Below are 23,482 nucleotides of genomic sequence, written 5' to 3'. Positions count from 1 at the left end.
AAACAAAGAACTAGAAACAAGCCCCTGTATGGTGTTAACAACAATCTTGTGTCAAGCAAGTAGTCTGACTTTTTTGTAGATATACAGTAGTTTGAAAATCAACAGAAGTGAGAATACAAGGGATTTTATGTATATACTCTGAGATTTTATGGATTCTGAGTAATTGGTTAGAACTATACATAAACTGTCAATATTTTTCATTGTTTATGTGGTGGCGCCCCTGGTGGTGCAATGGGTTAAAACCATGTGCCGGCAGGACTGCTGACTGAAAGATCGGCTGTTCGAATCCAGAAAGTGGGGTGATCTCCCGTCTGTCAGCTCCAGCTTCCCATACGGGGACATGTGAGAACCCTCCCACAGGATGGTAAAACAGCTGGGTGTCCCCTGGGCAACATCCTTGCAGATGGCCAATTCTCTCACGCAAGAAGCGACTTGCAGTTTCTCAAGTCATCCCTGACATGAAAAAAAAAATCCTATATGTGATATGAAATATTATGATAAACAACCTAACAGAAAATAAATGTCAATTTGCATACTTGATACAGGAATCTCATCTTTCCCGACCCTCAACTATTATATATCTTTTTTCTAGAATACCTTGTATATATAAGAACACTCTTGTGTCTTCTTGAGTGTTATTGTAGAAAGGCAGTATAGAAAAGCCTTTTGCCAAGAAAGGAGAAAATGGTGGCCTGGACTTGTAAGATCAAAAATAGGAATAAAGCTGTACTTGCTATGACTCTCTGTTGTTTCTTTGCTCGCTTACAGGATAACTCAAATCTGTACATGGTAATGGAATATATCCCAGGCGGTGAGATGTTCTCCCACCTACGGCGGATTGGCAGGTTCAGGTGAGTGTGCTGTCTCATCACTGGAAGAGGGAGTACGTCTCTTCTCATAGGAACAGAGGAACTGGCTTCTGGATTTCCTGGCTTAGTTTTCCAGATGGGTTAACATATTGGGAAGGGACTAGAGTGCAAGATATGTTCAGGTTTTTTAAATCCTGCAGTTAATGCCGAACTAATAAAACTTTCCAGTTTTCCAGTACGAGACCTCCCTATGCGACAATTGCTTCAGAGGTTCTGCAGTGTGTCCCATCACCAATAGAGAGGTGGCTGGTGGGAACACAGGATGGGACCTTCTCTGAAGTGGCACACAGATTGTAGCACTCTCTTCTTCCATTCAGCTATAAGCAGTTGTAAAAACATTTTGCTTCCACTTGGTTTTTGAGTTATTTAAAAGTTGTCTGGTCTGTTGCCTCTTAAGATGGTTTTATTCCTGCTCTTGATTGTATTATGTTTGTTTTCAAAAGGAGGTCTAGAAATACATTTTGAAAATAAAAATTAACTGTCTTGCACCTAAATATGAAGATGGAGGAGATTACTGCTTTACATGAGGAATTATGGTGATGTTGGTCTCTGTTGCTTCTTATTAACACTGCCAGGCCCATAGGAAAGCAGTGCTTTTCATTAAGAGGCTGTTGGCTAGGAGTGACGTTGAATACAAACTATAGAGTATCTGGCTGAGGAAAGTAGGGCTGTAGGTATTTATCCCAGTTGTCCTCTGTAAGACACTTGACAAGTAACACAGAGGATGTAATATACATCTGGTGCCTTCCAGATAATCATCCCTGTCAACTCTGAGAATTGCCCATAACATTTGAGGCTCATGGAAGTTACAGTCTGAATCACATGAATGGCACCAAATTGGAGAACCCTGTTCTATTTTTTTTTTAACTGAAGGCCATATTGGACATGGTAGAAAAGACATATCCTGTTCATTGGTACTGGGGCATGGGGAAGTGCGTTGACCCCCTGATGGCACAATGGGTTAAACTGCTGACTGACAGGTCAGCGGTTCAAATCCAGGGACAGCAGATGAGCTCCCTCTGTCAGCTCCAGCTCCCCATGCGGGGACATGAGAGAAGCCTCCCACAAGGATGATAAAACATCAAATATTTATTTATTTATTTATTTACAACATTTCTACCCCACCCTTCTCACCCGAGGGGACTCAGGGCAGCTTACAACAACCGGCAAAATTCAATGCCAAACAGATCAGTAAAAACAGCAACACATCTAAAACCATTAACAATAATCCATAAAATACATTAGTCAAGCTTAAAACATATAGTTACTTAATACCATTCTTCCAAGGAATCATTGCAAATAAACCTAAGTTCAGACCATGTCAATATAGTACTTATTCATTAAATGCTTGCACACAAAGCGTTCTTCCTAAAGCCCAGAAGAGTAGGGGTCTGCCGGATGTTACTGGGGAGGGTATTCCACAGCCGAGGAGCCACCACTGAGAAGGCCCTGTCCCTCTTCTTCACCAGCCGCACCTGCGAGGCTAGTGGGACCGAGAGCAGGGCCTCTCCAGACGATCTTAGTGTTCTTGATGGTTCATAGGAGGAGATAAGTTAGGACGGGTAAGTTGGACCAGAACCATTTAGGGCTTTGTAGGTCAAAACCAGCACTTTGAATTGGGCTTGGTAGCATATCGGCATTCCCTGGGCAACGTCCTTGCAGATGGCCAATTCTCTCACACCAGAAGTGACTTGCAGTTTCTCAAGTCGCTCCTGACACAAGGAAAAAATAGGGAAGTGTGTAGGCAAATGGATGCTTACATTTTGATCCTCCAGATGCTAGAAACTTTCAACCCGCAGAAGTCCCAACCAATACAAACCCATATGGTCAGGGATTATCAGAAGTGAAGCCTACAAATTCTGGGACACTCAAGGTTCATCTTACATTGGTTGGAATTGGTTTGTGAAAATGCTTATTTCCTTTCTCTCTCTCAACCCAATTTTTTGCAGTGAACCTCATGCCCGGTTCTATGCTGCTCAGATTGTGCTGACCTTTGAGTACCTGCACTCACTAGATCTCATCTACCGAGACTTGAAGCCTGAGAACCTCCTCATTGACCAGCAGGGCTACATTGAGGTAAGGTGGCTCCCATTCACCCCGTGTGTCCTGCCATCCTCTGTCATGGATATTTCTGCCCCTTTCAGTATGTCTGGGCATGCAGTTCCTTTCTGTGAGCATTTGAATCAATTAACCTTTTTACAAATGATTAGGTTTTTCCAAATATAGGTAATTTCCTATGAAAATGATAGAATCGCCAAAAAAAAGAAAAGGGAGGAGGATCACATTGTCCTGTTATTTGGGTTTACGGGAAATGTGACATTTCTGCCTAGAATCACAGCATCACACAAAGCTCTACTTACTTGGTTTACCAAAATGCTCCAAACTACCAGATGTTATGCTTTCCCTATCACTGGCAAATATGTCTATTTTGGATGTTATACAATTGGTTCCCCTTTCTGCATTTCCCACCTTAAACATCTCTTCTTCGCATGCTTCTACTTCTGTTTTCCAAACAAATCTTGCTCTTTGTTTTTTCTTCGTGTACTCTGTGAATTCACACTAATGGAGAGACTGCGCCTGCGCAGGTTCCAACGGAAACTCTTCCCAAGCTAAAGTTTAAATTTTGGCGGTAGCCACGCCCCCCGTCCCCAGAGGGCATATAAGGCGGCCCTGGGCGTCCGCTCTCCAGTTCCTTTTTTTCCGCCGCAAGGTTCACTTCGGATTCTCATGTCTACTACTCGCTTCAAACGCTGCACTCAGTGTGCCGCTAAAATTCCTGACTCCGACGGCCACGCCAAGTGCCTCTTCTGTCTGGGAGAGGCCCATGTCGTCGGTACCTGCCGTTTTTGCCTAGCCCTAACGGCTCAAGCAAGAAAAAATAGGGCCGCGAGACTTAGAGCAGTGCTCTACGAGAAGTCACTCGCCCCTGAGCCCACTTCGTCGACGTCGGGCGCGTCGTCGACGCCGAGTCTGAGACCGATGTCGGCACCGGCTGCTAAAGCCTCTTCGGTTTCGTCGAGGGCGTCTAGGGCTTCTAAATCAGCTAAGCCCGTCAAACCGCCGTGCACGCTCACCACGGTCACCATGTCGACTCGCTCCGGCAGACTTGGTCCCTCCTCGACGTCGAGCTCGGTGGCCTCCGTGTCTTCGATTCGATCCCACCTTGGGTCTCCTCCATCGACCTCCGCGATGAAAATCGCCTTTAAGAGAGCCCACGAGGAAGCTCGTCGGACCCAGTCTGATTCGGCAATGGTCCCTCCGACGCCGGGGAAATCTCTGAGGGCTCCTTCTAAACAGCCGCTTGCTAAGAAGAGAGCGACCCAACGCTCCTCTTCCTCTACCTCTTCTAAAAAGGACATCCCTTCTTCTTCGGCGACTTCTTCTAGGAGATCCTCTCCGATCGCCCCTGCACAGCGGCCTCGTCAACCCTCCCCTCGGGTTCTGTCTGATGGCGAACTTCAGGACTCACCCCACCACTCCACCCAAACAGTGGTCAGGGTGCCGTCGCCTCGACCTGCTGCCGTGCATCGTCCGTCACGCCAGCAGCTTTTTCCCCCGACCTCGACACCGGAACGGGGTAGACAAACCACCCGCCTGGCTCGAGCTGCCCAAGCTTCGGCCTCCAAAGAAACTCGGCCTCAGATGGCTCCTGCTCTTGAGGCTTTGCCTCCCCCAGAGACTGTGCTTTCATCTCCCCCTCAGTCCCCCCAAGGGGCTGAGGACGATGAGATCGATATCGACCGTCCTGACTCCGCGCTCTCAGCCTCGGTGGTGTCTCTCGGCCTCGACCTCTCTCCTCCTCACGATGCGTACGAGGTGGATCCTCCCTCACCCACGGACAATATTCGGGCCTTTTCGGACCAGATGGTGAGAATGGGCGATGCTCTAGGTCTAGAGATCAAACAAACTTCTAAGGCGGTGTCTGATCCGGTTTTCAAGCGGGTCCAAGCCCAAGCCCCCCCGGCCACACTGCTTCCATTCTTACCTTACCTTCTGGACGTCATCCAGGCATCGTGGAAAACTCCTTCCTCGATCCCTCCTACCTCAAAACGGATCGAATCCTGGTACCGCACCGATGACGATGCCTTAGAGTGGCTAAAACACCATCCCGACCCAATTTCTATGGTCGTTAAGGCTTCGCAGACTTCCGGTCGTGAGTCAAATACCCCTGCGGATAGAGAGGGTAAAAGGTTTGACGCGGTGGGCCGAAAGCTCTATTCTGGGGCCCTTCTACTTTGCAGAATGGCGAACTATGGGGCCTGTATGGGTGCATATCAGCAAATCCTTTGGGAGAAAGCTCAGCCCTTCTTCTCAAAGTTGTCTGACGAGGACCGTTCGGTGCTGTCTACACTTCAGCAGGAGGCTGACTCCCTAGCCCACCATCAAATTCAGATGGCAAAACATACAGGAGACACTGCCGGTAAGATGATTGCCCATGCCATTGCCATCCGCCGTCACGCCTGGCTGAGGTCGTCGGGCCTATCTTCTTCTTCTAGACAAGTTATTGAAGACCTTCCGTTCGACGCCTTGGGCCTCTTTAATTCCGGCACCGACGATAAGCTCAAGACTAACCATGACTTTAAAGTCCTAGCTACCAAATGTGGAGACCAGCCTCAAACTCACCGTACCAAATGGTTTCCCCAACGCTTCCGCCGTTTTCCGCCTCCTTCTTACCGTCACCAGTCCTTCAGGCGTCCCTCGGTTTCGAATAACCAGAACCGCCAACAACCTCGTCGGCCTACTCACCCTCAGAAGCAGCGCGGCCGTACTACTCCCACTTCCGGCCAGCCTCAGCGGCGCTCCTGACGCCTTTTCTCCTTCTCGGGCCTATACCTACGGTACCGATGCAGGACCCATTCCTCCTCAGCCCTCCCCTCTGCTACATCAACCTCACGGTCTCTTTTCAGATCGCCTGGCTCCTTTCTTCCATCAGTGGGAGTCTATTACTTCGGATGCCTGGGTTCTCCGAATTGTTCGAGACGGTTATGCCTTGGAGTTCGAAGAGCTCCCGCCCACAGGGCAAATCCTCCTATCCAACCCCTCTCAGGAAATTCTCGCCGAAATCGACACCCTCCTTGCCAAAGGGGCTATTCGGCCTTCTCCATCGGTACAGGACCCTCAAAACTTTTTCTCCAGGTACTTCACGGTCCCGAAGAGGGGAGGGGGGCTCCGCCCCATTTTGGACTTGCGCGTGCTCAATACGTTCATACGCCCTACAAAATTCAGGATGGTATCCATCGCTTCCATTCTCCCTATGCTTCAACGAGGGGACTACTTTGTCTCCATAGATTTACGAGACGCTTATTTCCACGTGGCGATTCGGAAAAGCCACAGGCGCTTCCTTTGCTTCAAAGTCCTCGACCAAACCTACCAGTTCACCGTTTTACCCTTCGGCCTCGTCACAGCCCCAAGGGTTTTCACCAAAGTTGTCGCTGTCGTGGCTGCCCACCTCAGGCTCCAAGGAATCACAGTCTTTCCATATCTGGACGACTGGCTTCTGGTCGGGCCCGACCCTGTCCGCCTCCGTCGTCGCGTCGACGTCACCCTCAATCTTCTCGACTCTCTCGGTCTCCAGTTGAATCTCGACAAATCTCACCTTGTCCCGTCGAACAAGATCCGCTTCATCGGCGCCCTGTTCAACTCACTCTCTCAAACTGTCTCCCTCCCACTCGACAGGTTTCTCGCCCTCCGGCATCAAATCTCCCTCTGCGAAACCAGCCGGAGGATTCGAGCCCGGTCCATCCAAGTACTCCTGGGTCACATGGCCTCCACAGTCCTTACGACCCCGTTTGCCAGGCTCCATCTTCGCACTCTGCAGCGTTGGTTCATAGATGTCTTCAAACCATCCCGCCACCTCAACTCGAGGTTTCTCTCCATCCCGCTCCATGTTCGTCGGTCGCTCCGCTGGTGGAAGTCCCTCTCCAATGTTTGCAGGGGACTCCCGTTTCACCAACCTCCTCCTTCGATCACCGTAACCACGGACTCCTCCAATTACGGCTGGGGAGCTCACCTGGGCAGTCTCACCATACAAGGTCTTTGGTCTCGCTCCGAAAGGGCCAATCACATAAACTTTCTCGAACTTCTCGCCATCTTCAAAGCTCTGAAAGCCTTCTCCCGCCTGATCTCCCAGAAGTCTGTCCTCGTTCAATCAGACAACACAGTGGCAGTCTTCTACATCAACAAGCAGGGTGGCACGGGTTCGAGGAAGCTCATGCTCCTTTCCTCTCAGCTGTGGTCCTGGTGCATAAGCCGCAATGTGCAGATCCTGGCAGTCCACCTTCCCGGGATCCAAAACGATTTGGCGGATGCCCTCAGCAGAATGACGAGTTCCTCCCACGAGTGGATGCTCGATCCCGAGACTCTTCTCTCTCTCTTCCAAAAGTGGGGATTCCCCACTCTAGACCTTTTTGCCTCTCCCCAGAATGCGCAACTACCTCGTTACGGCGCGAGACTTCCCCCGGCTTCTTTTCCGGGCTGTCTGGGAGACGCCTTCCTTCTGAACTGGTCGTCGGAACCGATCTACCTCTTTCCGCCGTTCCCCCTGATACCGAAGGTCCTCCAGAAACTCCGGTCGATTTCGACGTCGGCGATCCTAATAGCACCAGCTTGGCCTCGACAGCCTTGGTTTCCGGCTCTTCTCCACCTCTCCAGAATGAACTTTCTCACTCTACCTCTTCTACCACACCTCTTGTCGAGGGAAAACGGCCAGATCCTGCATCCGGATCTTCCCTCTCTACATCTCACTGCTTGGAGAATTCTCGCCTAGCCTCCCTCCCGCAAAGCCTGCAGGAGATCCTCCAGGCGGCTCACAAGCCGGCTACGACAAGGTCATACACTTATAAAATCTCCCGCTTCCGTGCCTTTCTCCGTTCTCGGGACATCACTGTTTTTCCAACCTCGGTACCGATAGTATTGGACTTTCTTATGACTCTTGTGGATCAAAAACTTTCGCTCTCTTCTATGAAGTCCTATCTGGCTGCTCTTTCCTGGTGTTTCCAACAACATGGTAGACCATCTTTATTCTCTGACCATCTTGTGAAAACCTTCTTAAAAGAGTACAACAACATCCGTCCGCCCTCCCAGCCACCCACGCCGGGCTGGAACCTCGAGCTCGTGCTCTCCCAGCTGACTTCTCCTCCTTTCGAGCCTCTAGCGTCTACCGACCTGCGTCTACTTTCTTGGAAGGTAGCTTTCCTGGTGGCCATAACTTCGGCTCGCAGACCCTCGGAGCTGGCAGCCCTTAGGGTTGATGAACCTTATCTCCGCTTTCATCACGACCGAGCCGTTCTTCGCCCGGACATCACCTTCCTCCCTAAGGTGGTCTCAGCTTTTCACCTTAACCAGGACATTGTCCTCCCTGCTTTTTTTCCGAACCCTTCGTCCCCTCTGGAACGAAGGATGCATCTCCTCGACGTTCGTAGAGCTCTTCTCTTCTACCGGGACCACACCAAAGACATTCGTAAGACTCAGAGACTCTTTGTAGCCCATGCCCCAGATAAGCTGGGTAATCCTATTTCCTCGCAAAGACTGTCTCACTGGATTGCTCAGGCTATTGAACTTGCCTACGAACTGGCTAAACGTCCACCTCCCCCGTCCGTTCGCCCACGTTCGACGAGAGGTCTTTCCACATCAACCGCCTTTTTAAGGGGTATCCCGCTGGACTCTATTTGTAAGGCGGCGATCTGGTCTAACCCCCTTACTTTTGTCTCTCACTATAGAATGGACCAAAAAGCCTTAAAGGACTCAGCCTTTGCTAGATCGGTTCTGTCCTCCTGTTTATCCTAAGAGTTTATTATCGATACTTACCTACCACTCCGCCCTTGGGGGCCCACCCTCATGGTTCTTTCTATCAGATGCCCCCGTGTTTGGCCATCTCGTTGTGCCATGTCTATGTTCTAGTTTGCACTGTTTTCTGAACTATTGTGCCTTATGTACTTCTCCTTCCTCCTCTTCGGAGGTGATGCACAGTACTTATTTTTCCTCAAGCTGGAAATTGTTTATTTGGTGTCCTGCCGAATTTCCTCTCTCGGCATGATGCTTGTGTTACTATATGGGTCCTTCGGGCCATGTTATTTATGTTTAATAAAGATGTGTTTCGACATCAACTTGTGGTTAAGGTTTGCCTTGTCCCACCATCCGGGACCTAAGCGTGCCAGTCTCCATTAGTGTGCATTCACAGAGTACACGAAGAAAAAGGACAGGTTGCTTACCTGTAACCGTGTTTCTTCGAGTGTACTCTGTGAATTCACACAAGCCCGCCCTTCCTTCCCCTCTGGCAAACCCTCTTCCTTTCTCGTTGCCTTGGCGGCGCAGGAACTGGAGAGCGGACGCCCAGGGCCGCCTTATATGCCCTCTGGGGACGGGGGGCGTGGCTACCGCCAAAATTTAAACTTTAGCTTGGGAAGAGTTTCCGTTGGAACCTGCGCAGGCGCAGTCTCTCCATTAGTGTGAATTCACAGAGTACACTCGAAGAAACACGGTTACAGGTAAGCAACCTGTCCTTCTCCTATCCTCAGGTAACAGATTTTGGCTTTGCCAAACGAGTGAAAGGTCGAACATGGACCCTTTGTGGAACACCAGAATATTTGGCTCCTGAAATCATTCTGAGCAAGGTGAGTTACCTGTCTCCAGCAATAAAGCATCATAGCAGGGATCTTCTAATCCTTCTTATATTCTCCAGTGATGTACTACTCATCCTTGGTATTTGTGATTTGAGCTTGCTTTCCTGTTACAGGGTTATAACAAAGCCGTAGACTGGTGGGCCTTGGGAGTCCTCATCTACGAGATGGCAGCTGGCTATCCTCCATTTTTTGCAGACCAGCCCATTCAGATCTATGAAAAAATTGTCTCTGGAAAGGTAACGTTTTAGCAGAGAGGCTGTATAGATATGATAGCAGTGTGTTTATAACATGGTGGCTATCTCGTACATAGCAGAAACTATAGTCTTTGCCATAAGGCCACATCTAGAATTGCCAATATGTTTCTTTATTAATGTTGTTGCAAAGCATAAACATTTGGTGTTAAATGAAGCATGAGCATGCTCTTTATCTGCCAGGAGAGTGGTGGACTGGGTGCAGTTCAAACTATAAATGAAATAGTGCTTTTCCTTGTTATATTTCCCAGTTGTGTTTTTGGCAGTACTCAAAGCTCCCCACCCCCAAGTTAACAAAAGGACTGGAAATCTACATGAAAATCTATATGTAGTAGCTGACTTTCTTTAGAGGAGAAGAATTATGCTGACCAGGTTATGGAGACTCAAATTCCATTATATTTTAAATAATCTTTAGAATTAGAGTCCACATTGTGAATAAATAATCAAAGAAGAAATTGTACTTAGTGGAATGTGGTTTTCTGAGGACAGAATTTTAACATGGATAGTTTAAAATGCTGGGCCAGTGTCTGTTATATTTTGTAATATGATGCCTCCCAGTTAAGACTGTGAAGCATCATATGATATAGGAATAGTGTTGTGTCTTAAAATAGTAATCACAATGTAATGTTAAATAATAATAATAATAATTAATAATAATTTCCTTTCTTACCCTCCTCTCTTCATGGCTCAAGATGGGTTACAGAACAATTAAAACACACAAACACTGCAAAAACACCACAATACAAATATTAAAACATACCTCTATAAAAGCCACGCACCAAAACATATCTTTATAAATACACTAGCTGTGCCCGGCCACGCGTTGCTGTGGCGTCTGGTGGTGTTGGTGAGAACTTGTTGAGGTAGTGGTGGTATTGAATATCTGTTGTATGGTTGTCTTTATGTTTAGTATGCATTTGGTTGTTTGTGTACTGTGAAAGTGGTGAGGGTAGAGGGGGTCTATGTCCCTGTGAAGTATTGTATAGTATTTATACGTTGTCCATGTGTTCTGAATGCTTGGATTGTGTCTTGCTGCATAGTAGAAAAGGTTGGGCTGGATGGCCCTTAGGGGTCTCTCCAAACTCTTGGATTCTATGCTTCTATTCTTCTTCTTCTTCTTCTTCTTATTATTATTATTATTATTATTATCATCATCTTCATCATCATTATGTAGAGGCTGGGTGGCCATCTGTTGGGAGTGCTTGGATTGTGTCCTGCATGGCAGAATTGGGTTGGACTGGATGGCCTTTAGGGGTGTCTCCTAACTGTCTGATGCTATGATTTGATGTGTATTATTATTGTGCAGATATTGGATGGCCATCTGTCAGGAGTGGTTGGATTGTGTCCTCCTGCATGATATAAGGAAGTTGAACTGGATGATCCTTAGGGGTATCTGCTAACCTTAGGATTATATGATATTCTTATTCTTATTATTATTGAGAGGCTGGCTGGCCATCTGTTGGGAGTGCTTGGATTGTATTGTCCAATGGCAGAGTTGGGCTGGACTGGATGGCCTTTAGGGGTCTCTCCTAACTGTCTTGATTCTATGATTCGATTGGTATTATTACTGTGCAGATCTTGGATGGCCATCTGTCAGGAGTGCTTGGTTTGTGTCGTCCTGCATGGTAGAAGGAAGTTGAACTGGATGATCCTTAGGGGTGTCTCCTAACCTTATGATTGTATGACCTTCTTCTTCTTCTTCTTCTTCTTCTTCTTCTTCTTCTTCTTCTTCTTATTATTATTATTATTATTATTATTATTATTATTATTATTACAATATTATTATTGAGAGGCTGGGTGGCCATCTGTTGGGCATGCTTGGATTGTGTCCTCCATGGCAGAATTGGGTTGGACTGGATTACCACAGTAATTATTTCATATTACAGTAGAATCTCACTTATCCAACATTCGCTTATCCAGTGTTCTGGATTATCCAACGCAGTCTGCCTTTTAGTAGTCAATGTTTTTGTAGTCAATGTTTTAAATTCATTGTGATATTTTGGTGCTAAATTTGTAAATACAGTAATTACAACATAGCATTACTAAGCATTGAACTACTTTTTCTGTCAAATTTGTTTGATGTTTGGTGCTTAATTTGTATAATCATTACCTAATTGGATGTTTAATCAGCTTTTCCTGAATCCCTTCTTATTATCCAACTTATCCATCGTTCTGCCGGCCTGTTTATATTGGATAAGTGAGACTCTACTGTATATTTATAATCTTATATTATCTGCTTAGAACTGGATTATATGAGGCCCCTTCTACACAGCTGTATAAAATGCACACTGAAGTGAATTATCTGGCAGTGTGGACTCAAGATAATCCAGTTCAAAGCAGATAATATAAGATTATAAATGGGTAATATAGCTGTGTGGAAGGGCCTTGAGTCTACACTGCCATATAATCCAGTGAAAATCAGATAATCTGTATTTTATAGGCAGTGTGGAAAGAGGCCTGAGACCTAACTGTGCCTGTCCCCTGGGCTGAGTAGGTTGCTAGGAGACCAAGTGGGCAGAGTTCTAACTGGCAGCAATTGGATAAAAAACAATTATTCCTTTCCCTCTAAATAGGACTTTATTTTTCTTTTCTTTTTGTTGTATGAACATAGAGGCATGGATGAGGGGTTGTGTTGCCAAGTTTAGTGTTTCTGGGATGTGTAGTTTTGTTGTTTTGTCCTAGGCTGAAATTTCTTTATCCTTTTATATATATAGATATTAAAATACTCAAAACCAGGCAAGGGGGAAAGAGACATGCTTAAAGATGCTTGGGAAATGACCTTTTCCTTAGTGAAAAAGCCCAATACATTTCACCCTGTGGAAACTCTTAAAGCCTTCTTCAGAAGATCATGTAAAATCAAAACTGCGAACATTTCTGAAACTGAAAAATCCAGCTGTTCTGATTTTATCTAACCCTCTGAAGAAGGCCTCAGGGGTATCTAGAGGCTGAAACATTATTTAGTTAATAAAGACTGGTATCTGGATATTTGTCTCTTTTTCTCTTGTGGACTTCATTCCTCAAGTTTTGTTCATTTTCTTTTTCTTAAAATGATCATCAGACCATGTAAGGGGCTCTGCTGAGGGTTAAAAGTTAAACCAAGGAAAAGGGGAGCTACCCCACTCACCCCACTGTAATTGTGAAACTGTGAGTGTTCAGTAATCTTGACCTCTACATTTATAATATACCCTAAAAGCTTTGGTTGGGGAAAGGATGACCAAGGAGAGATTCTCCAAACCCTTTCATACTATGCATTTATAGAATGTTATGATTCTACTTTAAACTACCATGGATTCATTCTGTGGAATCCTGAGAGAAAAAGCAGGATATAAAGTATAAATCATAACCACCTCCACGACCATCGTCTCCAAATCCCAGGATTTCATAGGATGGAACCATGGCAGTTAACATGAGATCATGGTTACAGGTAATTATTGTGCAGTGGGAAAGGGCCGCGCAAGAATGTTAGCAGCCTAGGAAGATCTAGACATCTGGTGACCACCTGACTTACCAGTCCCCAAAAACAAAAACTAGGGTGGGGGAGGGGGGCTAATGCAGGAATCAAAGATGGTGCAGGCATGCTGCCCTTATGCTTTTAGGAGATAATCTTTATCATTAGATACAGGTATGCAGATCCAGACTTTCAGCCGTCTTAAGCAGGGACTTGCCAGGTTTTTCAAAATATGCATACTCTTTTTATTTTCCCCAACTACTTCCTGCTCCAGCCACTTTCTTAAAAAATATGAAAGAGTCCTATGTATACACTTTGGTTTCTCATGTAACTGTCTCTAGACAACTAATACTAGTAGTCACTGCTTCTGCCAGAGTATTAGGCCAGGAGCATAGAATCATAGAATAGTAGAGTTGGAAGAGACCTCATGGGCCATCCAGTCCAACCCCCTGCCAAGAAGCAGGAAATCGCATTCAAAGCACCCCTGATCCAAGCTGCTCAACACTTCATCAGAATTTAGTCATGTCTTTATTGTGGAATAAATGTGTTGTGAGAATCTTCTGTTGTGTTTTGTGTGCCACTTGGTGTAATACTGATAATTGCCATGGTTCACTTCTAAATTGAAATCTCTGCAGGTATATTATGAATCCTGCAATGTCCTTCAGCAAAGGCTTTGTCCTAAATGGCTGAGGTAGTTGTGATTTTTCTTGAGCGTAATGTCATAGTTGGGCCTGTGATGTTTTATGTTTGATTTCTGCACCACAATAGCTCTATTACGCCAGTTAATTGGTACAGGTGTAGTGGTTAAGCAGCCTTTCCAACTTGGTGCTTTCTTGATGTACTGAACTGCAAGTCTTCACCCCAAGTCTGTAGCCAGCTCAGTTAAGGTATTCTGGGCATTACAGCTTTAACCCATCTGGGGTGCACCAAAATGGGGAAACCTGATTGGTGTATTGAAGCAGGGATAGAGATCTGGATTCAAATTCATACACAGCTGTGAAGCTAACTGGGTGACCTTGGTCCAATCACACTATCCTGGCCTAACCTACTTCACAGTGTTGCTATAAGAACAAAATGGAAGGAGCCCCTTACATTATCCTGAGCTCTTTAGTAGAAAGGTGGAGAGCATATATATAATAAATAATAGTGCATCATACTGAAAATTAATTGTATAGCTGAGTCTGTTCTGCTGTTTAAAGAGAAAGTAAAGTACTTTTAACTCTAGGCTTTGGCTCCCACTTTAGGGAAACAGACCAAGAAATAATGATTGAGGATTACAGATATGGTCATCATGATTGCAGCCCAGCTAAATGGAATGAATAACAATTCTAGCTATTGGAAGAGGTTAGATCATCCTTTAAAGGACGATTGCAAGCCCTGTTCTAAAATAAAATAAAGTAAAATCAGAACAAGTTTAGATAATTCATTTTGCAAGATTAACTGCCATGAGATTCAAAACTGCCATGGAGTTCTGTTACATTCACAACCGAGCAGACCTCTTAAGCCCTCCCACACAAAATCCACTCCTGGTTACTCCAAATTTTCTGTTTCAGCAGAAATAATTAGAGATGATAGTGGTGGAAGTCACCTTCTTGCTTTTATTTTTTTTTAATAATCTGGAGTCAACAATATTTCCAGGTCTACTGCAAATCACCCAAACATCTACTTCTAGGTCACAATTTACCTTGTGACCAGGCCTGAAGTAGAGCTAAATACAGAATATGAGACTTTCTGAGTATATTGGCAAGTTACAATATTTTGAAACAGAGACTTTAGAGAGGGAGGAAGTTTGAAAGATCAAAGGAAGTCCTCCTTTTGCTCTCCTGTATCAAGACTGTGTTAAAAGCCATCTGTAGTTCTGTTTTAAGTCCATGAGAGCTAGGCATTGTTGCAGAAACAGCATCTTGAATTCCTGATAATATGCAAGATGCTCTAGATCCAAAGTTTGTGACAAACTTTTCAGTTTCAAGCATGCAGTGAATATTCATTTTTTGCTATAGAGCATGACAAATCTGCTGTCCTTTCCTTTAACTGTGACTTTAAGACTTCCCTAGAAGACAAAATGATTAACTGGTTGTTGACTTTGCATCCAGGTTCGCTTCCCTTCTCACTTCAGCTCAGACCTGAAGGATCTGTTACGTAACTTGCTCCAGGTAGACCTCACCAAACGCTTTGGCAACCTCAAAAATGGAGTCAATGACATCAAGAACCACAAGTGGTTTGTTACCACTGATTGGATTGCCATCTACCAACGGAAGGTGAGCAGTAGTGCCAAAGCACAGGGCCCCATTGTAGTACCTTACAGGTATCCTTCTGCACCAGAGAATTAATTCCATCTATCTAGTGTTGCATCCAGATGGCCAAATAAGTTTCTTTTGAACCATGAAGTCTATGTCAACATAAATTCTTATTTTGAATTTCTCAAAATGTGGTGTAAAAGTTACCTCCTTCATCTTTCACAACTTCACTAGACCTACAGTTGCAGTAGAATGTACTAACAATGTTCGATGTTGTGGGACTCAGGCCCCTTCTACACTGCCATATAATCCAGTTCAAAAAAGATAATCTGGATTTTATATGGCAGAGTAGAAGGGGCCTCAATTGTAGGAAGAATCAGGACCCAGTTAAACCCACTGTTGTATTGTGGATGCTAATTCTCAAGTTGAGTAGCTGTTGCTAGACCTATCATTCATGAAATAAATTGAAAACTTCTCTTTTTCAGCTGGATCAGTTAAGGGTATCAGGATACTAAGGTAGTGTCTCATGGCCTATAGTTCAAGGCAGTCAGTTGGACTGCAACTCCTCAACCTTTTCCAATGTAACTGATGGGAAGGAATAATAGGAGTTTAACTCCAGCATGATCTGGAGGGCCAGGCTTTCCCCATGTCTGCTATGATCTATCTGAAGGAAGCTCTGGAGATGTAGATGGTTGAGGTTTGGGTTCGTTGTAAACTGGAAGACTATCCAACAATTGGATTCATCTCTGCTTTGGAAGCAGGTGTGCTGAGCTCTGGAGAAGGAAACTCTTAGGCATGGCACTTACTGAGACCTAATTCAGAATCAGACCAGTAAAGTGGAATCAAGTCCACTTCTTCCCCAAGTTCACTTTTATGTGTTTGATTGTTTGAAGCTATTTTCTCCCAGCCCTGGATATGAACTGTTGTGGTAGGTTAAAACAGCTGAGCAAGGTGAAGTAAGCAGAAGAGAGGTGCCCGCATTTCAATATTCCTTCCAGACTTTTCTGAAGTCCCCTCTTTATAAACAGATAGATAGACATGTGTCTTACAAACAGACACACAGCTGCTTCAGGTTTCTTCAGTGGGTCCAGCTGAGATATGCCACTGGGCCTCCTGACTGTTGAGGCAGCTCTCTCTTGCCATAGTGGCACAGCCCCTTCCATGGCTGAACATAACTCTGTGTTTACCAGCTCATCTATTTTAAAAGGTATGTTTTCAGTTTGCTGGGGCTCAGATTGGGAGGCCAGTTTTCTGATGTAATGGGCTTTTTGTGTAATAAATATCTCAAGACGCTGGCCCATGACTCCTTTGTTTCCTCTGCTTTCCAGGTGGAAGCCCCCTTTATACCAAAGTGCAAAGGCCCTGGCGATACAAGTAACTTTGACGACTATGAGGAAGAGGAGATCCGAGTGTCCATCACGGAAAAGTGCGCCAAGGAGTTTGCAGAATTTTAGGGCCAGCCCCCTCCCCCTTGCTTTGTGTGCCCAGGGAAAGGAAGGGCTGGATTTGATCAGCCCAAAGGGCCAGAGTTCCTTGCCTATATGTTAATTTTGGGAGGTGGGAGAGTGTTGGGGTTCACCTGGATCTGTTTGGGAAGAAGAAAAAGGGGAGTTAATTTTGAAGCTGTAGAAAAGAGAGGAGTCCAAGAGCCCTCCATCCGCCTCCCACCGCAAGCTGCAAGGTGGTTCCCAGGCACTCTCAGGAAGGTTTTAAACAAATTCCCTTCTTCCTCACACTGACTCCAACCCATACACAAACCCAAATCAAACAATCCCTGGTTTATTGATGGCTTTCCCCCCTCCTTTTCTTTTCTTTTCTTTTTTGAGGGGAAAGGGGGTATTTTGCAATTCATCCTCACCTATAAGGTTTGGCTCATGGGGCATTGCAAAAAAAATTCTAGAGGGGGGAGGGCAAGAAGTAAACACATCCAGATGGCACTTTGGTGTTCAGACCAGCACTGCATGGGTTAATGGCCCAGCCTTCTCCCCTTGCCCTGTAGGGCAAGCCTGTCCTTTTATCAATGTTTTTTCCTAGGCTCCTTTTATTAACTTTAAAGAAAAGTTTAAAGAATAGTTGGCTGGCTTTAAAAATGGTTTTAACAGTCTTGGTGGGACAGTGCTTTCATATGCTCTGTTTCTAGAACACGTAAAATTCAGCAGGAATTTTAACTCTGTAAAAAACAGCTGGGTTTTAGCGTAAAGAATTTGGTTTTTTTGGGGGGAGGGATAGAAAAGGCAATGTATTTCCCATCCTAGTCCTCTGGTCTGTGGGAAGGAGGGAGGGCATAATACTCACACCTTTAAGGGGGAGGGGGAAGTGATTGGTTGATAGCTGGTGCAGGAGTATTCAGAGAAGGGACCCTGACTGGTTTGTCTTTCTTAAATGTGCACACACCCCTTCTCTCTCCCATCCCCTCTCCACATCCAAAATATCTCTGAAGAACAGCTCCACCACCCCGCCCCATTAGAGTGGAGGAGAAACAAGCCAGCTCTAGTCTGCTCTGGGAAACATCTGTATCTAACTAGCTGCGCCTTGGACAGGCTTACCCCTCTTGGTAGCAGCTGGGATGGGCAAAATACAGTCACACACAGTCTTTCCCAATCTATTTCGAACCTTGCCCCCATGCTCTTGATATCGGGATCTTTCCAGTCCTGTGACAGAAACTCCATTACTCCAGTCCTCAAGGGCTACATCCACTTGCTGTGTGCTTATGCTCTGGTGACAGAGGGTGTGGATGGAAGGCCTAGTCCTGTTGTAAAGGAGCAGAGAGGAGTTGAGAGATCCATCCACTCGCGCAAGCTGATACCAGTGCTAACAAGGGAGGTGGCCTGTTCTGACTTGGCATGAGAGGTGGCGTCCACTGTGGAATAGTTCTCAGAGAGATCTGGACGCCAAGGTAGCTGTGCTCAAAGGGTGTGGAGGGAGGGCACCTTGTGTTTCTCCCTGAATTTGTTCTGACTCTTTCCCTCCCCTTTCCAATGCAATGCCTCTTTGTGTTCTGTCTTCACCTACCCCACTCCAAACACACTCTTTCTATACTCACCACCAGTTTAGTTTCTTCTGTTCTCTTTCCGTGGCTGAGGAGCAAAGCAGGCTTCTCTTAGATTTGTAGATGAATTATATAACATGTACAGAAGCTCTGTGAGGAGTAGACAGGCTTTGCTTGCCTCTCCAACTCCTTTTCCTCCTTTTCCCACCAAGAAGTTCATCCGCCCCCCACTCTGGGTTGGGTTGGGGAGAAGTGGAGCCGAGTAGCCACCCGCTCCCTGCCTCGGAAAAGAAAACACACTTCTATGTAATCCAACAAAACTTGTTTCACAGAGGAAAACAACAGCAACAACAAATCCTATTTCCTCTTTAACAGTGTGCTTTGTTGTAAACATATTTGAAACTATTACCAATAAAGTTTTGTTTAAAAAAAAAACACAGTTCAAAATTGTTCTTGTAAAGTGGGGCAAGGGTGGTTGAAAGAAGAAGCAGGGAGGGCCTGAACTGAACTTGACAAATCTAAACATTGAAATAGAGGGAAAGCAGGCAGGATTCCAAAATAGTAGGCGCTGAAAAGATACCTCTGGGTAACCTGTTAACCTCCCAGGTATCCCAAAATACTACCGTGTTTCCCTGAAAATATGACAGTGTCTTATATTAATTTTTGCTCCCAAAGATGTGCTAGGTCTTATTTTCAGGGGATGTCTTATTTTTCCATGAAGAAGAATTCACATTTATTGTTGAACTAAAAAATGAACATTTATTATATACTGTACAGTAGTTGTCATCACAAACCAGCATAACCAGACAAACTGTGAATCCTATCAAGAATTTCTTGTTACTACCATTATTTCCATGTACAGGTGGTATGTACATTTACCAATCCTGCATGCTCTGGTGTTCTGTTTGGCAGGTGCTGGGCCTGCTTCCAAACAAAAACTTTGCTAGGTCTTACTTTCGGGGGAGGCCTTATATTTAGCAATTCAGCAAAACTTCTACTAGGTCTTATTTTTCGGGGATGTCTTATTTTCGGGGAAACAGGGTATGGCATTCAGCACTGACATAACCTACTGCAAAGTGGGATTCCTCACTTTACATTTCTGAATTGATTAATGTGGCTGAAGGTGTGGGTTGGAATGCTGTTGTGATCTGCTTGAGCCATATCCGTCAAAATGTGTTGTTTTGAAAGTACTGATCAGTATTTCTATACCAGTATTAGGTACTGAGACTGTTCAATTCTATTTTTTCTCTTGAGCAATTCTGCCATTTTGTAGAAGATGAAAAGGCAGAGTAATCAACTGGCCAGATTCACTAGGCCTGTGTCTTAATACTTCTGTACTAAAGCATGTTGTTGTCTTTAGAAAATCCACAGCCTGCTCATTACAAAAAGAAGACACTATATTTTATCTGTATAGGAAATACCCTCCATCATGTGTCCAGTTACATAATTACTATGGTGTTTGTTCAGTTTCTCCCACTGCAAAATTAATCTGCTCAATGTCATTAAGGGTTGGGCAGGCAAAACAGAAATCACAAGCAAAAGTTATATTCTGATTCTTTAAGCTTTAAATGTTAAGAAGTCAGCCAAGATTTTTAAAAAATCTCTAAAAAGAATAACAATAACGAGATCAGCAGTGAACTCCTAGTAATGTTAACTACCAAATGTACAACTCCAACAGGGCATCTCATAGTTTTCATTTAGATTTCAAATTCCTGTCTTCCATTCATAACTGAAGTACCTTTGCCTAGCTTGTCAGAATATTTGACTCAAACTAAACTTTGCTATTGAGGTGAGTGTAGTTTTTTTATCACTTTACTAGGAAAAGGTGGATTCTTTTTCTCCCCTAGACTACTAAGATTTGTGACACACTGGCACGAGTTATTATGTTCTAGACAATTTTATTATTTTGCTGCAGACTTATTTCTTACAATTGATATATGTGCCTAGTTTTACTGCCTCCGACTTGGGAGATCTCCAAGTTCAAACAAAACAATAGAATAAAGGTGGAGTGGAAAGCGAGAAAGGAGCCACCTCTTTGAGAGCCAATAGCCGTTCTGTGTATATCAAGGACTCAGCAGCTAAGACATGCTATCCCTACTTTTGAATTATCCTTGTTGCTTATCCAGTTTACTGAAATGTAGGACTTCTCAGGAGAGTTGCTTAGAGGACCCTTCATGACACCTTCCTTTTCTGGTCTAAAGTAGGAAGCTGATTTTTCCCCCAAATGCATTCAAGATAGTTTGATAAAAATGTGTCATTTTGCTTCTTAGTAAATGCTGTTTCAAAAGCATGAAAGTGGTTTTGACCAGAGAATAAAGTACAGAAATAGTATATATACAATGGCTTGAATCAATACCCAAGTAACTCCCATCACTTTTTTGGATCAATTCTAGTGGGATTAACATTTGGATTTTGTTTATATATTTCCCTTCAAGTTACTTGTTGACTTGTGGCAACAAGTTGCTTGTGAACCTCTCAACATTTTTGGGGCAAGGAACACACAGAGGTAGTTTGCCATTGCTTTCCTCTGAAACAGAACCGACAGCCCTGGTGTTCTCTGACAGTTCTCCATCCAAGAACTATCTAGGGCTGGCCCTTTTAACTTCCAAAATCAGGCAGGGTCTGTTGTACTTGGGGCATTTAGGTTTAGAATTGGATTTTAGGATTGTGTTATATGAACGGACACTTCTAAACTACGTTCCTCTTAACACATATCTTTGCCCTCTCTAAATTGTTCTCTAAACCCTATTAAGATACCCTGTTTCCCCTAAAATAAGACATCCTCAGAAAGTAAGACCTAGTAGAGGTTTTGCTGAATTGCTAAATATAAGGCCTCCCCCAAAAGTAAGACCTAGCAAAGTTTTTGTTTGGAAGCATGCTCGGCACCCGCCAAACAAAACAGAACTTGCAGGATCGGTAAATGTACATACCAGTTGTACATGGAAATAATGGTAATAATATATTAAAATGTTATATTATTTATATTTATACAGTAGTAACAAGAAATTCTTGACAGGAGTCATAGCTTGTCTGGTTTGGTTATGTTGGTTTGTGATGACAACTACTGTACAGTATATAATAAATGTTCATTTTTTTGTTCAACAATAAATGTGAATTCTTCATGGAAAAATAAGACATCCCCTGAAAATAAGACCTAGAGCATCTTTGGGAGCAAAAATTAATATAAGACACTGTCTTATTTTCGGGGAAACACGGTAGGTAGTGGGGGCTTACTTGGCATGGATGTGGGACTAAAGTTGGAAAGTTGCCATCCTTGGCCCTGTTTGTTATAAGAGAACCCAACATGGTGGCTCATAAGGAAACAGTTTAAGGGTTGCCATTATTGAGTCAGAATGTGAAAGCAGGTACAGTAGAGTCTCACTTATCCAACGTAAACGGGCCGGCAGAATGTTGGATAAGCGAATATGTTGGATAATAAGGAGAGATTAAGGAAAAGCCTATTAAACATCAAATTAGGTTATGATTTTACAAATTAAGCACCAAAACATCATGTTATACAACAAATTTTACAGAAAAGGTGGTTCAATACACAGTAATGCTGTTTAGTAATTACTGTATTTATTAATTTAGCACCAAAATATCATGATGAAAACATTGACTACAAACATTGAAAACATTGACTACAAAAATGCGTTGGATAATCCAGAACATTGGATAAGCGAGTGTTGGATAAGTGAGACTCTACTGTATGTTGAAATTGTAACACAGCCAAATAATTCTTGTTTGACTGCATATTATCTGATAGGTAACAATAACACCATAGACAAAATAAACTAAGAGAAAGTCTTAAAGCACAGAAGGCACTGATTGGCTTTTGAACCTATTATGTCCCTACAGATAGATTTTGATGCACTACAGCAGGGAACAATGTTCAAGCTGGAATAATGTCATAATAGTTTAGATATCTTTGAAGATTTATAAGAAACAAATGAAGTTAAAATATAGGAGAAGTCTTACATAAATGGGACAAGATATAATGATGCACTAGTCTTTTGAGGGGGAAAACCGTTTTAAATTTATTTTTAAACATACTGTTTTAGTTTTTGTAGGTGGGAGGAAGGTAGAGATTTGTTTATATGTAATTTTAGGAAAAAATCTGTAAGAATTAAAATGTTTCATTATAGCAAAAGTGATCTAGATCACAACGTGTAAAATGGAACACATATACTTAAAATTATTTTTAAAAAGCTATCCTTTAGAAATTTAAAAACTGGATCAGCACATTTGTAGCAAGGTTTAAGAGGAACTGAGTCAGTGTAGTAATCTAAGTGCTAGACTAAAATTCTGGAGGCTAGATATCAAATCCGTTTTTCAGCCATGGAAACCAGGTGGGGTTTTTTTTCGTGTCAGGAGCAACTTGAGAAACTGCAAGCCGCTTCTGATGTGAAGTGACCAGGTGGGTGACCTTGGGCAAATCAAACTCAGAGGAAGGCAAACGCCCCTCTGGACAAATCTTGCCAAGAAAACGATGCAATAAGTTCATCTTGGGGCAGTGGTTCTCAACCTGTGAGTCCCAGGTCTTTTGGCCTACAACTCCCAGAAATCCCAGCCAGTTTACCAGCTGTTAGGATTTCTGGGAGTTGAAGGCCAAAACATCTGGGGACCCACAGGTTGAGAACCACTTATCTTAAGGTCACCACAAGAATGCAATAAGCCAGGAATATTTTTAAAGATCACTATCTTGCTTTAATTGCTGGACTATATGGGGATTGTGAATATATTTCTGTGGAAATGTATAAAAGCAGTAGCAGCTTATGTTGAATAATACTTATCATGGCAAGGTTAGACAGGCATCCAAAACAAACACAAGAGAATCTATGCACAGAGAAAATATAATGTCCTAATAGCAAATAGTAATAACAAAGTCCCCAGTACAAAACTCAATTCAACATCACCAAATAAAATGAAAAGGAGCAACAGCTCTCAAACGGAAATTATCTGAGTCTGATATACATGTTCAAGGAGAATTTCTTCCAATCGAAGTAAGCAGACGGTTGCAGAATGGAAAAGATAATACTGTGCATAGACTATCTTGTGTTTATTTTG

At 43.9% G+C, this 23,482-nt stretch overlaps 1 protein-coding gene across 1 annotated transcript in view; it reads left to right on the top strand.

Moving 5' to 3' along the window:
- prkaca (protein kinase cAMP-activated catalytic subunit alpha) overlaps positions 1-18,850 on the top strand; it is a 57,178-nt gene extending 38,328 nt beyond the window's left edge. The window contains exons 5-10 of the mRNA XM_062970516.1: positions 769-851; positions 2,819-2,945; positions 9,386-9,481; positions 9,604-9,726; positions 15,283-15,447; positions 16,755-18,850. Of these exons, the coding sequence (XP_062826586.1) occupies positions 769-851; positions 2,819-2,945; positions 9,386-9,481; positions 9,604-9,726; positions 15,283-15,447; positions 16,755-16,880 (720 nt within the window). The 3' untranslated portion in view covers positions 16,881-18,850. The remainder of the gene's footprint in view (positions 1-768; positions 852-2,818; positions 2,946-9,385; positions 9,482-9,603; positions 9,727-15,282; positions 15,448-16,754) is intronic.
- The last annotated feature ends 4,632 nt before the right edge of the window (positions 18,851-23,482 follow it).

Source organism: Anolis carolinensis, chromosome 2 (assembly GCF_035594765.1).
Source record: "Anolis carolinensis isolate JA03-04 chromosome 2, rAnoCar3.1.pri, whole genome shotgun sequence".
Taxonomy (NCBI): domain Eukaryota; kingdom Metazoa; phylum Chordata; class Lepidosauria; order Squamata; family Dactyloidae; genus Anolis; species Anolis carolinensis.
This window is presented reverse-complemented; position numbering and strand designations above follow the sequence as displayed.